The 18,236-nt window shown below is 41.2% G+C and overlaps 1 protein-coding gene across 1 annotated transcript in view; it reads right to left on the reverse strand.

Annotated features, from left to right (window-relative positions):
* Window positions 1-18,236, reverse strand: part of ANO2 (anoctamin 2) — a 288,476-nt gene that overhangs the window by 78,953 nt on the left and 191,287 nt on the right. Inside the window, exon 12 of the mRNA XM_017883353.1 lies at window positions 7,102-7,176. Within this exon, the coding sequence (XP_017738842.1) occupies window positions 7,102-7,176 (75 nt within the window). The remainder of the gene's footprint in view (window positions 1-7,101; window positions 7,177-18,236) is intronic.

Raw genomic sequence — 18,236 nt, forward strand, 5'->3', positions numbered from 1 at the left:
AACCCACAAGTGAGATTACCATCTCACCCATTAGAATGGTGGATCCTATAAAAAGTCAGGAAACAACAGATGCTGGAGAGGATGTGGAGGAAATTTTAAGAATGACTTTTACATGGTTGGTGGAACTCCCAGTCACCCAGGTGGGGGAGTGGGTTAAAACTAGTTCAACCATTGTGGAAGAACAGTGTGACGATTCCTCAAGGATCTAGAACTAGAAATAACATTTGACTCAGACCATCCCCATGTACTTGGTATATACCAAAGGATTATAAATCATGCTGCTGTAAAGACACATGCCCATTGTATGTTTACTGCAGCACTTATTCACAAGAGCAAAGACTTGGAACAACCCAAATGTCCTCAGATGATAGGACTGGATTAAGGAACAATGTGGCACATATACACCGATGACATACTATCCAGCCATAAAAATGGATGAGTTAATGTCCTTTGCAGGGACATGGATGCAGCTGGAAACCATGATTGTGAGCAAACTACCACAAAGACAGAAAACCAGACACTGAATGTTCTCACTCACAGGTGGGAACTGAACAATGAGTACACTTGGACACAGGGCAGAGAACATCACACACTAGGGCCTGTTGGGGGGTGGGGAGCAGGGGGAGGGGCAGCATTAGAAGAAATACCTAATGTAAATGACGAGTTAATGAGTGCAGCAAAGCAACATGGCGTATGTATACATATGTAACAAACCTGCACGTTGTGCACATGTACCCTAGAACTTAAAGTATAATAAAAAATAAAAATAAAGAAAGAAAACTGGGATTTTTTTTTTAAGTGGGAAAAAGAAATGGGAACAAGATAGTTCAAACAAAGATTTTAAAAAACCAAATAGGCAGGAAACAATATAATGTATTGTCCAATCTGAAATACTTTTGAGAGTAAAAAAGTGCTATTAATAATTCCCCCTGGTCTGGAAGCTTAAGCCTGGACAAGCTTGAGCACCTGACTGTGAAGGGTGATGTGTAAAGGGGGCTCCCCCCATTCCCACCACTCTGCTCCCAGCTCCCGCCCGCATGGTTCAGTTCCCAGAACTTGCTGGTGGCAGTTGTGGGACCCCAGGCAGAGTGAGATTCTCAATTAGTTATTGGTTCTGATACAGAATCTTGCATTTATATCAAGATTTGGAGTTGGGTGGGGTTGGGAAAGGGAAGATTTTACAAAGGAGAGATAATTATGTACTATTTGTGGACAATAAAAATATTCCCACTTTCCAGTCTAGCTTTAGGAGGTATCAATGGAATTTTAAAAAAAGAAAAAACTCAGAATTTTGGCAAGATGATCCGCCATTGACCCAGTTTTTAGTATTTGTTGAATGGTGGCCCAGTGATCAATTTTTTGTTGTTGATGATGATGATGACGATGATGATGATACAGATTTTTCTCTCAGGCAGCAGCTAAGCTCCTAGTATCAGTGTTCTTCTTGCCTGACTTACCAGTGGCATGTGATACAATTGATTGCCCTGCCCCTTTGAAATGCTTTCTTGACTTCTGGGACTCTGTATTCTCCCCTGTCCCTTTTCGATTCTCCTCTCTGGCCCCTCCTCATGCTCCTAAACTTGAGCACTGCAGTGTCCTAGGACTTGGTCTTTGGACATTTTCTCTATCTACTCTCATTCCCTTGGTGATCTCGTGCCATCTTATAGCTTTAAATGCCTTCTAGTGATTAGGTCTCCAGCCTGGACATCTTCCCTGAACTCTAGATTCATATCCATCATGAGGGCAACCGAGTAAGGAACAACTGCAGATTTTGGGCTGCTCAGGATAAAAGCCTTGGAGTCATTCTTGACTTCTTTTCAGTTTTATACTACACGATCAAATTCTTTCAGTTCACTTTCAAAATAGAACCAGCATCTGAACACTCTTCACTCTCACCCTGCCCAGGCCACCACACTTCTTGCATTATCACAACAGATTCCTACTTGATCTCCCTCTTCCCACCCTTGCCTTTCTACCAGCATGTTCTCGCCCCAGCAGCCAGAATGATCCTTTTGATATGTATGTCAGGTCATGTCACTCCCTGCAAAACCCTCTACTAGGGGTTCTCATCTCACATAGAATTAACCCATGTCCTTACTGTGGCCTCCAGGGCCCTACCTACAGGGCTCCTCATTACTTCTCTAACTGTGTCCCCCTTTGCACTATCCCCTGCAGGGTGCTCAGCTCCAGCCACACTGTGGCTCTTTCTTGCTGTCTCTCCTGATGCCAGGCATTGCTTCCCTTGGGCCTTTTCTCTTGCTGTTTCCTCTGCCCAGAATGTTCCCCCTAGAATATCCATGTGGCTGGCTCCTCCGCCTCCTCCAGATCTTTGATAAAATGTCACCTTAATGAGAACTTACCTGACCAACCCATTTAATATATGCATTTTGTGTCTTTTTAAATTTTATTGTGAACATACAGAAAAATCAATTTTACACACACACACACACACACACATACACACTGAATAAAACAAACACCAGTATAGCCCAGACCAGCACTGCCAGCAGCTTCGAATCCCCTTCTCCCCAGTACACACACATGGTCTCCCATCCTTGCTGCTCCTTTGGATCCAACCACTGTGCAGAATTTTGTGATACTCATTATCTTGCTCATTTGATAGTTTTAACAACAAGGTATGCATCCTTAAACTATATAGTTGAGTATTGTCTCTGAACACTATGAGTAGATTCAAACTGTATATACTCTTTCGTCTTGTTTTTTTCACCCTTGATGTTATACATAACTATTAGTTTGCTCATTTTCATGACTGTATAGTATTTAATTGTATAAATATGCCTCAATGTATGTATCCATTCTGGTGGTGACAGGCATTTGGACTGTTTCCAGGTTGAGTTATTATAAACAGGGCTTCCATAGACATCCTTGTACATGTATTTTGCTGCTCATGTACACAAGTTTTTCTAAGACAGATATCCAGGAGTAGAATTTCTGGGCCCCAGGACACATGTACTTCCAGTTTCACTAGATAATGCCAAACTACATCCAAAGTGTTTTTGTTTTTTCACCTTATACTCCCAATAGTAGAGTTTACAATGCTCTTTTGATCTGTATCTTTTCCAACACTTGTTATTTACAGACTTTGGGGCATATATGGTATCTCGCTGTGGTTTAAATTAGAATTTCCAGGATTACTAATGACATTGGGTATTCTTTTATAGGTTTATTGGCCATTTGGATTTCCTCTTTTGTGAAGTACATATTCATCTTTTTCCTATTTTGTACTGAATTACCTTTTCCATGTTTTAAGTTCTTTATATATGTTAAGAGTAATTCTTTTGAGTTATAGTGGTTGCAAATACATTATCCCATTCTGATAATTTGTCTTCTCACAGAGTTTATTAGGTATTTTATGAACTTAAATTCTTAATTCTAACATAGTCAAATTTACCAGCATTTTATTATGGTTGTGTTTTTGTATCTTGCTCAAGAAATTCTTCCCTACCCCAAGGTCATGAAAACATTTTTTTCTTATATATTTAAAAACTTGATTGTTTTCCCTTTCACATTCATCTTTAAAATACACCTAGAATTGATGTTTTTGAGTTGTGTGAATAAGGCCTAGGTTTATTTTCTTCTGTATGGACACCCAACTGTCCCACAAGCATTTATTGAGAAGTTCATTCTTTTCCCCATTTATATGCAGTGCCACTTTCATTACTCTGGTTCTTGGTTTTCTATTTTGTTCTTCGGTCTAACTATCTCTTCCCACAAGAATATAACATTATCCTACTTATTGTAGTTTTATAATTAGAGTAACATATCCATCCTTCAAGAGTTTGTTGACTATTCTTAGCCTTTGTGCTTCCATATAAATCTTAAAATCAGTTGATCGACTGGACAATCTAAAGACCTTAGAACATTATTGTTCTATTTATTGCCCACCCAACTTACATATTATTGTTGCATATATTTTAGTTCTATCTTCTTTAACTTCATGAAAATTGGCATTATTATTGTTACAGTCACGGTTCATATAGGTTTTCTCACATATTTAGACTTTAAAAGCTCTTCATTCCCTTCTAAAACCATGATCTTCCATATGGGACCATATCCAAGGCACAGTCTTAGAATTTATTTTAATGAGAGATTCAGTTGATAGCAAACTCTCAATTTTTATTTGTCTGTAAATACCTTTAATTTATCCTTACCACTACATGATATTTTTCTTGGGCATAGAATTCTCAGTTAGAAATTGTTTTGTTTTCAGCACATGAAGAGGGCTTTTCACTGTATTCCGACTTCCAATGTGCTATAAAATATCAGTTGTAAGTCCAGGTGTCTTTCCTTTGAAGGTAATTTGCCTTTGGATTTGTGGATGCTTCTGAGACTTTTCTTGTGTCTCATATATTCTATAATTTCACTATGATATATCAGATTTTTTAGATACAGATTTTTTTTTTTTTTTACTTTTTCTGCTTGGGTTTCATTGGGATTCTTCAATCTGTGGATTGGCATTCTGCATCAACTAGGAAACCACCAGTCCTTATATCTCATTCATTACCTGTTCTCTTTCAACCTGTCTTCCATGTTGCCAATTTTTTGTGTCGCTATGCTGTATTACAGATAATTTATTCCAGCCTGTATAGAAGTTTACAAATTCTTTCTTCAGCCTTGTCTAACTTGTTGTTAAGTCTATCCATGGCTGAGGCAGGAGAATCGCTTGAACCCGGGGGACGGAGGTGCAGTGAGCCGAGATTGCGCCACTGCACTCCAGCCTGGGTGACAGAGTTAGACTCCATCTCAAGAAAAAAAAAATCTATCCATGGTTGTGTGTGTGTGTGTGTGTGTGTACACATATACATACACATATATACATGGCATATAAAAATCATATATATAACAATATTTTTGTTAATTTCTATATATATATTTATTTCTAGCAGATAGAGGTTTATTGGTTAGTTTTCACATCTGCTAGATAATTTTCAAAATAGTTTCTTATTCCTTGTGTATATTTTTAAGTTTGCTGTTTTAACCTGTGACTGATAATTTCAATATCTCTGGTCTTTGCTGTCTGTTCCTGCTGGTTCTTTCATATGGTGCTTCAATTTCTTGAGTAATTAGTTGTTTTTGACTGTGTTCTCTTCATCGCCCTTGCAAAATTCTTTCGGGTGACTTTTTGAGGCCTGGCATAAATATGCTTCCCAACAGAGAGAGCTTATATTTGCTTCTTCTGGGCACCTGGGAGCCCTACTAGTGTTGGGTTAAGTTCACAACCTGAGGTTCCCCGATCCTCTTATGTGGTGACCCAGGATAGAAAGCCACAATAGGGATTGCCCCTGGCCACTTCTTAAGGACAGAGTTTTGTTTCCCCTTTCCTCCCTTTTCTGCTTAGATCCATAACAATTTTTCTGTAGTCTCATAAGTGGGAAAGGGTGTGTACAGTCCAGTTTCATCTTTACTCTGAACATAGCCCTTTGGAGTTCTGATTTAATTTGGTGAGGACATCCTGTTATAATCCCCATTTGGGGCCATCCGTCATCCCTAATTTCTATCCTGCTTGCTCCCATAAAACCTCCAAAACCAAAGCCTAGGTTTGCCTGGACGGGCAAATGTTCTCAAGGTAAAAGCAGCTCTAGTGCCCAGGCGTTTGTTTCCTTGGTTCCCATTTTCCTTTAGATTTTAGCCTCTGGTATTACTTCCTATCCTGTTAGTCCTTTGAGGCTTTGAGAAGATTGAAAAACATATTCATTCAATTTTTTTTGGTAAATTTTAGCAAAATGGGAAGTTACAAATAGCCTAACCTACTACTACTGGAGACAGAAGTCTATATTACCTATTTATTGTTATTTATTTACTTATTTATTGTCTGCAAATTTTTTAAGAGAGGGATTATTTTGTTTTGTTTTCTGCTGTATCCCCAGTGTCTAAGAATGGTGTCAAGCACATCGTTTGACTCATTAAATACTGAATGAAGGAATAAACTCTTTAACAATAATATGCATATTGTGGGAGGCTTTGAAGTGCTAAATTAAACTTTTATGTCATAACAGCTTAACACACGGCAACTCACCACATATTCTCGAATAAATTCAACATGCCTTGCACTTGTTAAGCAATGAAAAGAAAGCAAATTTAGACTTCTAAGCTGTGGCAAGGCACCCATCAACTCTGTACTTCATCTGAAAAATGAGGAGTTGAATTGGTGATATCTAAGTTTCCTTCACCTTTTACATTTCTAAGACGAAAACACAGTTTCTGTACTTAAAGGTCATGATGGCAAAAACAATGGCAAAAAAAAAAAAAAGAAACCTCAGGCCAGAGTCAGAGTTACAAGAATTTCCAGACAAATTTTTGGAATAAGTGATCCCTCTTCCACCCTGCAACTAACATGTAGGCCTACTTAGAAATGCTCTGAGCTGTGAGTACACACACTCCTTTGTAAAGCAGAACCTCCAATCTTGAATACCGTAAGGAATATTTCCATAAAGAGATACGGGGTATTAGTAACCCTAACATTGTCCTCTGATTTTTGCCTTCCCCGAGGTCCTCTAGCTTCAGGTACTGCTGTCTTGCCCATGCTGGCAAACAAGAATAAACTGCTACCACTTTATTGATCTAACTCAAATACGAATCACAGGATTTTCCCTCAGCTTTCCCTGACACAGCTGAGACCATCTGGGTCTTGCAAAAGGGCTGTACCAAATTCTAAGGTACAGCACAAGGAAATAAACCCAGCAACTATAGGAAAGCTGAAGAATCACACTTACCGAGCCCAAGCTGGCTATCTCCTGTGGCTTCCAGACTCTGGTCTATCCACAAACGTCAGAGAGAGCCACCCCACAGCCCAAACAGGCTGCTGCAGTTGCAGCCATCTTACCTGATTCCTTCTCCAAGTTTCTGGTCTGTCTCAATGCAGAAGCACCATCTGGTAACCCACTCCCTGGAAGTTCCAACTTCTGCAGGTGTGGTCAATGGCCTCACTATGAGACAAGATCCTGCCCCTCTACACAGGACTGTGGCTTTCCCTTTACCAACCTCTCATTATTTTCCTAGCAGAATATAATATCCACAATAGTCACATAACAGCATCTACATGCATGCAGTCACGGGCAAGTGGTCCCTCAAAGAAATTACCATGAATAAGATGGAGGCAAAGTTCATCAGGTAACCTGGGAAACGATCCTTCCAGGTCAGTTTATCTTCATCATCCTGGGGAGAAACAGGAGAGCAGAGACAATCAGAAGGCACAAATAACAGATATTAATTAATTTGCTCTCAATTTACATATATTTGCATATGATTGATCATTATCACCCTACATAGATATATTTCTAGTCACTGATGCCTTACTCTCCATATTATCAACAACTCTCCTAATTTTATAATTTCTAGATGAGCTGGCGTAGCCTGGAAAAATTACAATGAAAAAAGGATAAGATTTTATTTCAAACTCACACTGGGCTGAAGTTCTAATTCAATCACTTATCAGCTGTGTGATCCTGGATATGTCTCTTATTAACATTTCCGATCTTTTATTTCCTCATCTGTAAACTGGGCACAGTAGTGATACCTGCCCTGCCTACTGCACACGACAGTTTTCTTTGTTTTGTTTTAGTAAGAAACGTGAATATAGTAAAGCAATGGACAAATGACAGGTAACAACCCAACCACAGGGCAGCATCCCATAAATAGATCATCTGTTAAATAAAACATCAACCACTGATCTTAGAGCCTAATAATTGTGCAAATTACCACAATTTTGTTCTTCAAAGAGGCTACATGTAGTATTATGTGCTCTCCCTTGTCACAAATCCAAACATTTTGAGGCACAGGTTAAGCTGATCCATTCAATCAACTTGGCTGAGAATCCTACCTTTTTCCCCTTGGACGGGGTCCAGTTCACCCAGGCCATTATCCTGGGACAATTGTATCACTAACCAGAGTCCTCCTTCAGCATGCTCTGAGGACCCTCATTTGGTGGGGGACAGGGGAGGGGCTGCCAACAGCTATGAATGATAAACAGCTCTGCTAATTAAACGGCTCTGCTGTATAAATTTAGTTCAGGCACTTGATTTCTCTGAGCTGCAGTTCTATAAAATTAGAATTGATACAGCTGTCCTGCCTACTACACAAGGTAGCTGGGAAGACCATCTGAAGCCGTGTTTGTGAAGGTGCCGAGAATATGGCAGAGCACTCCCTGCCAGTAAGGCAAGAATCCACGAGTACTTCTGCAAGGTATCTGAATGCGGCTCAGCGGTGAGCGCTCCAGGGCCCCTGCTCTCTCCTCTCCCTCCCTCACCACTGATATTCAGAACACACCTGATTTGGCGCTAGCAACAGTGCCATCTAGCCTTTGAAAGCTTGTACTGTAAGCGAAGGACCTCCTTATCCTAAAAGATTTCTTTCTAAAAATCCCTCTAGGGCCCACTGTGCGTTGATCTTGGTACCAGGCACAGTGGGAGACAGAAGAAAACTGACAAGATCACCACTCCTGGGGGGCTCACAGGCTAAGGAAACAGAGATGACACCCACACACCAAAAGGTTTAAGAATCCCTGGTCAGTTTGGGAGTGAGGGTTATCTGGGAGTGAGCCTGAAGGGATGTGAGAAGAGGAACAATGCTCGTGCCTGGAACCGAGCAACGGTGGAGTTGGCTTAATAAATTGTGGTGGGAATGAGTGTTATAGCTGAATTCACTTAGTAATCAGCACTTGCATTTACAGATTATGTAAACAGGCAATAGATTCAGGTTTGCACAGACTCAGTGATAGAATCCTGTTGCTAGACTCTTGGCCCAACAGGCTTTCCATCATACAGTGAGAACAAGGTAACTACATCTTATGGCCATTCTGAAGAAATAGGAACCTATGAACCTATTTCTGATGGGATTGGAACAAGACTCATTCACGTTCTTCTAAATTAGGCCAAACATCAAGAGGGAGTAGAGTTTCTTTCATTTTCCTTCAGTATTAATTCTTAGTTTCACTCACACACTAACATTTTCCTTACAGGTATTTTTTTTTTTTTTTTTTTTTTTTGAGATGAATTCTCACTCAGTTGCTCAGGCTGGAGTGCAGTGGCACGATGTTGACTCACTGCAACCTCCGCCACCCAGGTGCAAATGATTCTCCTGTCTCATCTTTCTGAGTAGCTGGGACTACAGGCACGTGCCACCACACCCGGCTAAGTGTGTGTGTGTGTGTGTGTGTTTTAGTAGAGACAGTGTTCCACCGTGTTAGCCAGGATGGTCTCGATCTCCTGACCGTGTGATCTAATCCGCCCGCCTTGGCCTCCCGAAGCGCTGGGATTACAGGCGTGAGCCACTGCACCCGGCCCCTTAAGGGTATTTTTAAAAGATTTTTCAAGCTGTTGACAAGGAAAACTGAGGATGGGCTGATGGATGATAACACTCAATAGGGATTCTGAAGAGAAATTTGAGGGGCCAGGGAAGGACTTTTCCTGAGCCTCCCGCCCAATTATGGTCAAGGTTTTGATGAATAAGTCTTGGCTCAGTCCTGCTCAACAAACAAAGTCTAAACAGTGCCAATGGGCCGGGCTCTGTGCTAGATACTGAGGACACGCTGAGGAGAAGGTTCAGCTCTGCCCCGGAGGAGCTCAGAGACCACCAAGGAAACAAGGAAAAGCAATTCTAAGCTAAATCTGATTAGGAAGGTGGCATTACTATTTTGCATAAAAACGAGACATAACTAAAAAGCAACCAAATTAAATGTCCACTCAAAGCAACTGAAAGAAAAAATGCTCATTTTGATATAACGTTCTAGTGTATGTTGAAAAATCACCCCTTCTTATGTTTACATTGGTGATCTCTTTTTTCTGGAAGTCACAGCTCCCAACACACACACAGTGCTCATGCGTTCAGACACTCTCCAAACATGAGAAGCCAAGAGAAACACAAACATTGCACCGCTGTCTTCCAAGCTCCCAAAGTCACTAGTAAAAATGACAGTGAGTAAAGTAGTCTTTACTTATAATAATCTGGCTCTAATAATGGAAGCCAATTAAAATTCTCCATTCACGGATACATTAACAACATGAAGACTTGCAATAAAATATCCTTAACTTAAATACATTCTGCTTACAAATCCTATAGCCAGCATATAAGACAGCACAAAGAGAAGTAGGCTTGCAACCAGGACATCCAAGTTCTGAACTCTTGGCTCTGGTACTTCTTAGGTGAATGACCTTGGGAAATTCCCAGATCCTCAGCTTCTTTATCTGTAAAATAATTTATGTGCCCTATCTGTAAAATATAGTTGTATCTATCACACCAAATTACCATGCATTTAAAATTGCCCAACCTGTGAAGCAGGTCAAGAGAGTGCAGGCACACAGAGGTATGAGAACTCTTAGCACCTCTCTCTCCTTTTAAAATGGAAATAACACTTGTCCCACCTAAGTGGCCCAGGTATTGTGTGGATCACATGAGTGCATGCATATGAGAGAGCTTTGTAAACTGGAAGGCTCATAAAAGTAAGGTCTAATCAGCTTCATGATATAATCAAAAGCAGGTGACTATAAAGCACTTAGCTAATGCAATCATTGTTAAGACAGGAGCCTAGCTGTCCTCTGTGCTAGCTTCTTTGTCTCAGCTCTTTGTGTCTATGTCCCTTGATGATGGCTCCCAGTTTTGAGCCTCCAGACAGCAAGCAGCACAGTAATAAAACCACATAAGTGCCCTTTTGGCAAGCTAAACATTTGGAAATGAAATCACTGAAAAGGCAATAGGTGAGAGTGCTATTTAAACAAATCCCTTGGAGAATAATTTTGTAAAGTGGCAATCATCCTTGAGTTGTTTTCTTCTTCTTTTTTTTTTTTTTTCTTTTTCTTTTTTTAGAGACAGAGTCTCTCACTCTGCCACCCAGGCTGGAGTGCAGTTGCACAATCATAGCTCGCTGCAACCTCTAACTCCTGGGCTCAAGTGATCATCCTGCCTCAGCCTCCAGATTAGCTGAAATTACAGGCATAGGACATCACACCTGACTTCATTTTTAATTAAGATATAATTTACACACAGTAAATTTCACCTTCATGAGTGTTTAGTTCTGTAAGTTTTGATAAATATATAGTCATATAACCACAACCACAACGACAATCAAGATATAGAACAATACCATCACTTCCCATTATTCTCCCATGGCCCTTTGTAGTCTATCACCTCTCCCAATCCCCAGAACCTGACAAGATCTGTTTTATGCCCCTTTGGTTTTACCTTTTCCAAAATGTCATATAAGTGGATTCATAGAGTATGCAGGCTGTTGAGTTTGGCTTCTTCGACTTAGCATTTGAGATTCATGTTGTCCATGTGGTTGCATGTGTTGGTAGTTTGTTCCTTTTTATTGCTGAATAATATTCCACTGTGTGAAGGTACCACAGTTCATGTATCCTTCACTATTTGAGGGATGTTTGAATTGTCTCTAGTTTTTAGCAATTATGAACAAAGCCATCGTAAAAGTGTCTGTGCACTAGTTTTGGTGTGAACATAGGTTTTCATTTCCCTTGGATAATTACCAAGACGTGGAATTACCAAGTCATAAGGTAAGTATGTTTGACTTTATAAGAATCTGCCAGACAACTTCCCAAAGTGGGTGTACAATTTTGCGTTTCCATTAATAAGATATGGTATTTCCTTCCTCTATTTTCTTTATTTTATTAAATACATTTTTAATTTAGAATAGTTTCATATTTACAGAAAAGCTTCAAAGGAGTTCCCATATGCCCTGCACCCAGTTTCCCCTATTATATTAGTTAAATACATTTTTTCACAACCAATGAACCAATATTGTACAGTATTATTAAAGTTCATACTTTATTCATATTTTCTTATAAATATAATATAAAATCTAATATTACTTAAATTTAATAATATACTATTTATATTCGTTTTTACCTAATAGCCATTTTCTGTTCCAGGGTCCCCTCAAAGAAAATGCATTATATTTAGTCGTCATGCCCCCTTAGACTCCTCTAGACTGTGACAGTTTCTCAGACTTTTCTTATTGGTGGTGACTTCGTTCATTTTGAAGTGTACTGGTCAAGTATTTTGTAGAATGTCCCTCAACACAGGCTTGTCTGAAGTTTTTCCCATGATTAGACTGAGGTTATGCATTTGGGGGAGGAAGACCAAAGAGGGAAGGGGCCATTTTCATCACATCATATCAAGGGTACAGGCTAGAATATGACTGACCACTGATGATGTCAACCTTGATCTCCTGGTAGAGATGATATCTGTCAGATTTTTCTGTTGTAAAGTTTTTTTTTTTCTCCTTTCATACTTTACTCTTCAGAAGAAAATCACAAAGTGCCCACATTTAAGGTGTGGGAATTACACTCCACCTCTCTGAAGGGGCAGGATCTGCAGATTCTCCTAGGTTTTTAATCCAGATTTTTATATTTTGAGTTTGCTAAAAGCAGGACTGTAAAGAAGAGATACTCAGTCATACCAATGTGAAACCAGTGCAGGTTACTCCCAACCCTAAAAGAAGAATGAAGACGATAAATGCCAAGTGACCAGGACTGGAGTGGAACTGGGTTTGGGCTTCAAAAGAAGCAGGCTGTGGTCCTCATTCTTTGGGAAGCCCACAAAGGACAGGAAGCCAAACCTTGCCATCCTCATTGGCAGTTCCATTATCATCATCTGCCTCAGCCCTCCAGATAATAGCAAGAGGGTCAGAAATAGGTCAGACTGGCTTCTATCAAAATGTTCATACACTGTCCCTATGTTCTGGCAAATATTTTGGGGGCAGTGTCAAAGAGAAGAGAAATATAATGGATTTGGAAATACAGGATGTGGGCTTCATTCTGTCTCCACCTCTTTATTAGCTGACCTAGGGCATATTGTTCAAATTATCTGTGTCCTCAAATCAGTATCTCTAATGGGACAACTGGTAACTTTCCTTACTGAGCACTCAATGAGTATACCACATATGTGACAGTACTTGGAAAATTACAAGTTCTATATAATCGTGAGTTGTAGTACTCTTGTTTCTATACAGGATGCATACATCGAACATCAAATATATACCTCAAGCATCATGCTAGCACCAGGCAGTAGGCATACATAGAAGAACAGCTCACATTATTGGCCCTAACTAGTAGCAGAAACTGAGAAAGATGAACACAAATTACGACATGATATGACATGCAAAGTGCTATGGAAACAGAGAGGAGGGAGTGAATTCCAACCTAGAGGAATAAGGAGAGACTTCAATGACTAGGAGACATTTCAGTTGTGATTAAAGAATGATTAGAGTTTCCCAGGATGCAAAGGGGGATGAAGGTATTCCAGAGAAAGCACCATGTGCAAAAGCATGGAGATACCATAACACACGGTATGATCAAATGGCTCAGTGTAATGAGAGGGTAGGATATATACACAGCAGCAGAGTTTTAGATAGATAAGGTTAAAATCAGATTCCTGACTACCTGGTAATCTATGGTGCATCTTTCATTATGACATGAAGGATCAAACATCAGAACAGAATGACACTTCTAGCTAGCAGATAGCAAGTCATCTGATAGCAGGCTGGCAGGGGTCACAGAGAACAAATAATCCAGTCCCTTGCTGATCAGAGCAGTCCTGAGGTACAGAAGGAGAGGTGACACACCCATGGCTAGTCAGCAACTTCATTCTAGGCAACATCAGAACAGGGTCTCTGATACTTCTGCTCAGTTGTTGAGAAGGCTGTGGCTAACTGGTTCCTTTATAAGGAATGGTTGCTTCTAGATTTTAAATTCTAAATAATATCCAGGGACCTTCTAAACATGAATTATGTTTTAATGCCATAGTTGATTTATTCTGATGGTGAAAAATATTGAAAGCAATTACTTATTTGCATTCAGTTCTGTGTACTGTTTGAGGAGCAGAGCTGAGGTGCTGTCTGCCTATCACTTCCAAACCTTTACTCTTCTGTCTATGAGAGCCTCTCCTTTGGGGGGCACACCATTCAGCCACAAGGACTTGTACTTTGTGATTACCATCTGCATCGCCATCTTCCCCAATCCTGCCATCATCACAAGCAACTGAGATCCAGAAACTGACTTGCTCCTCAATGTCCTCATGTCAACCCTACTTCACTCTGGCCAGCAGCTCCTCACCACAGTCCAGGTAATGTTGATATTTGGAACTCTTCACTTCCTATTCTTCCACTACTCTTAGTCTGGCCCACCACTCCGGTCATACTAAACATCACACACATGCTTCCGTGCCTGAGTTCATCTAACAGAGCCACACAACAGCGCCTCATATTGAATCAGAGCAGCCATCCCACTTCTCAATAAGATAAGGGATTCTGAGTGCCACTGAAAAAATTACACAACTGCATGGATTGATGTCACTATACAGTCACAACTGGCAACATCAGTTGTGCCCCCACTGCTTCCTGACCATACTTTTTCCATTCTCCTATACATCCATCAGTTGTGTCCAAATTGCCCTTCTCTCTCCGCAAGCCCCCTATTCTTCTATCCCTTTTCTCCCACTCATTACATAACTTCACTTTTTTATTGGGGAAAAAAAAAAAAACTCAAGATCATCATGTGAGAATCTCAATTTCTCCTTTTGCCATCTACAATTTTATCTTCATTTTTTCACATCTGACCTTTCTGTCTCATTTGGAGAGATGTCCCTCCCTCTTACTGACTGCCAATCTTTCTACCTTTTCTTTAAATCTCATCCTCTCCTCAAGGACTTTGTTCTCCTTTATCTTAAAACTGTGTTTTCAGGCTTTTGCAGGTACCTTCAAAATCATCTGCAGGATTTGTTAAAACAGATTTCTGGGCTCCATTCCCAAAGATTCTGATTCAGTGGCTCTGGAATGGGGCCTGAGAATTTGCATTTTTAATAAGTTTTCAGGTACAGTGAGTGCTGCTGCTGCTGCTGTGTTGCTGCTAGTCAGGGAACTATATTAACTCTCTTAAACCATTTCCTTCTGCTGGGTATGGCCACCCTGCCTGCAGACACACCAAAAAAAAAAAAAGAGCTACCACTTTTAAATTGCTTACAATGTGACTGACAATTAGCTATGTGCCTTAGACATATCCCATTTAATTACTGTAGTAACTCGTGAGGGGTGATTATTATTCCCCTTCTATAGCTGTAGGACCTGAAGTTTCCAGAATGTTATGGAACTCGTTCACAAGTGAATAAGTGGCAGCTCTGGAATCCAATGTGTGTGAGTCCAATGCCATGTACTCCACAGCCTCTCATGTGGTGCAATACTCTGTCATCTAAAAAATACATGAACCATGAAGTAGCCACAATATTGGAAGGAGTCAGAAGAGAGGAGGGTGACCAAAACTCAGGGAGGGACACAGAGGCACAGCTCCTCTTGACAGAGAGATCAAGTAAGTTAAGAGCAGCAAGGCATCCGTCAGCATTTGTCATTAAGATCATCGGCAACCTCTGTGAGGAAATTTCAAGGGAATAGTGGGAGTAAAACCAACACTGCAGATGATGAGGAAGTGGGTGGAAGGTGAGGGAAGAGCAGCTATAGTTTGCTTTCTGAAGAAGTTGGAGGGAACACAGGGTTGCAGAGTTCAGATGTTTAATACCAGCACTTCCCCATACTTTTTTCCTAGCTAAAGTGACTACCCACCTGTTGAGGACCCTCAAATTCTTATCACCAGCCCAGATCTCTCTGTTAAGCTCCAAACTCATTTGTCCAACTGCCTAGTGAGCATCTTCAACGGAATGTCCTAAGCTCAAATGTCCCAAAAAGAATGGATCACCTTGTTCCTTAAACCTTCTTTTTTATCCTAACTCAACCACATGAACTGAACCATGACTCTTTGAGCAGGCGACACCTGAAACAGAGGCATTCCCTTGGCTTATTTCCTCCCACACACTCACAGTTGATCGGCCCCAGGTGTCGTGGGGTCCACTTCTTAAACCCTCTCCTGATCTTCCCCTCCTGTCCATTCGTACTTCTGGTGGCTTAGTTCAGGCCCTGCACAGCGGACTCATTCCCCATCCACTGTACTTACTGATTTTCTTGCCTTTCCTCTTCATGAACTGTCAGTTCCAGGAGAGCAGAGGCCTTATAGGTGGTGTCTAAGCATAGTGTCAGATACATAGTGCAAACTCTTTCATTGTTTGTTCAACCAGTGTGTCTCCCACTTTCCCCTCAGATGCAAGCTGCTCCAAGCTGTCTCTGCTGGGTCTCCTATCAGGTCCTATCAGGACCTCAACTCTGAAAACAATCTTGGTAACATTTAACCAGCCTCACTTAGATCCCTCTCCATGTAAGGAGGCATGCAGGGCATGGCCTAGACACTGAGAATTCACTGAGGCCAGTGGCAGGTAGAAATAAAATGGAGAGTTTCTCATCCCTGTCTTCAGGGATACTGTCTGCCTTGATTTCCCAGGCAGGGGATCCAGATATTGCAGCAGGCAGAGGTCTTCTACAGATTGGGAGGGGATGGAAGCCAAATGCCTCTGGTCAGAGACACCACAGGGAACTGTGGATGGAGAGGGTTGGCAGGGCCGGGACAGAGTTTCTGAGGGAAGTCACGTGGGGGAGCCTGTTTCCAAGAATGACTTCAGTAAACCAGGGCTGGTTCAATTGCATGACAGATAGGAGCTGGTCCCAGACAAATGGACTCGCGGCAGAGTGGGATTTAGAGATTGACTTGGTTGGGGGTGGGGGTGGTGGTGGAAGGCTAAAGCTCAGGTTCAACTATGTCTGAGAAAGAGTCAAATAGCAGTAGTTTGTTCCAAAGTCCTCATCAAGAACACAAGCTCCTAAAGTTGATCAAGCACCACTTATGAGATTCCTGTGCTGGGTGCCTCCACGACACATTGTGATTTGATAGGGCTGGCTTGAGGAGACATCAGTACGTGGAGGGCTTAGAGGAGGGAGGGTTGAGAAACAGCGAAACTCCAGAAAGAGAGGAACAATGTGAAGAAGTGCAATATACTTTTCCATTTTTTTGTTATGCTTTTTTTGAAATAGGGTCTTGCTCTGTCAGCCAGGTTGGACTGCAGTATACTTTTCCATTTGAGGGCCCTTGGGACATTGTCAGAGATGAGAATCAAGGAAAACCCAGGTGCTCCTGGGCTCAGGGAGGAGGTAAGAGTGGCCATCTGGTCTCACATGACTAAAGGTCTCTGGTTAATGAGCTTTATGCATTTTTATGAGCCAGCCCACTGTGTGCATCAGTTGCCCTGAGTGTGGGGTCTCCTCAGCGCAATTTCAGGTGGAGATTAACAATTCTGGCAGCCAACGCCATAAATTCAGCCTCTCACAGAATGGCACATGTTCGAGGGCAGAGAGGGGACTCTGGCTGCTTTCACAAAATAAATGCAAGCCATAAACTGAGAGGAGTTATGCTGTGATCTCCTGGTTTGTGACTTCAGGCCACCTTAGCCCTCCATACATATGTTGACTAAAACAACAGAGAAAGAGATAGTGAGGTTCTGGGCCAGTAATCTGTGAAACGGGATCATAAAGTGACATTTGAGAAAAAATATTATCTGCTCATTTGTCTTTCTCTCCCTATCCTCATCCCCTTTTTCTTCTTCCTTGCTGGAGCTGGGCATCTCACCATGTCTGTCCTGGGAATGCTGCAGTGTGGTCTAGCCTGGAGGTGGCTGCCTGGGTTCAATTTCCAGCTTGCACACTTATTGAACGTGTGACTTCAGGCATGTTACCAACTTCTGTATACCTCCACTTCCTCACCCACAACAAAGAGATTGAAAATAGTGCCAACAGTACGAGACTGCTGCTGTGGAGATGAAATGAGGTAATGCATGAAATATGCATAGGACTGTGCCTGGCACATAGTTAGAACCCAATACTTGTTACCTATCATCTGATGATCAACAGCATCATCATTGTCATCATCATCATAATCATATCACCAAAATTAACATCATCATCATCATCATCAACATCATCACCATTATCATATTATCAACATTACCATCATCATCATCAATATCATTGTATCAAAATCAACATTAATCATCAACATCATTATCATCATTGTCATCAATATCATCATCATTGTCATCATCATCATTAAAATCATCATCAGCATCATCATTGCTTTATCTACCAGGGGCCCTGTGGCCCTAACTGACAAGGAAACCCAGGTAATTATGGGCAAAGTTTTCTACAGCACAAACCCAGGGGCTGCTCTTCTTATCCCAAAGTCACACAACTGCCTTGTGTGACCTCATTCCACCACCTGGTCCCACTTTCCCCTCAGACCCAAGCTGCTCGATGCTCTCTCTGCTGGGTGACTTCCAAG

This window comes from Rhinopithecus bieti, unplaced genomic scaffold, assembly GCF_001698545.2.
Source record: "Rhinopithecus bieti isolate Rb0 unplaced genomic scaffold, ASM169854v2 scaffold_13342, whole genome shotgun sequence".
Lineage (NCBI taxonomy): Eukaryota > Metazoa > Chordata > Mammalia > Primates > Cercopithecidae > Rhinopithecus > Rhinopithecus bieti.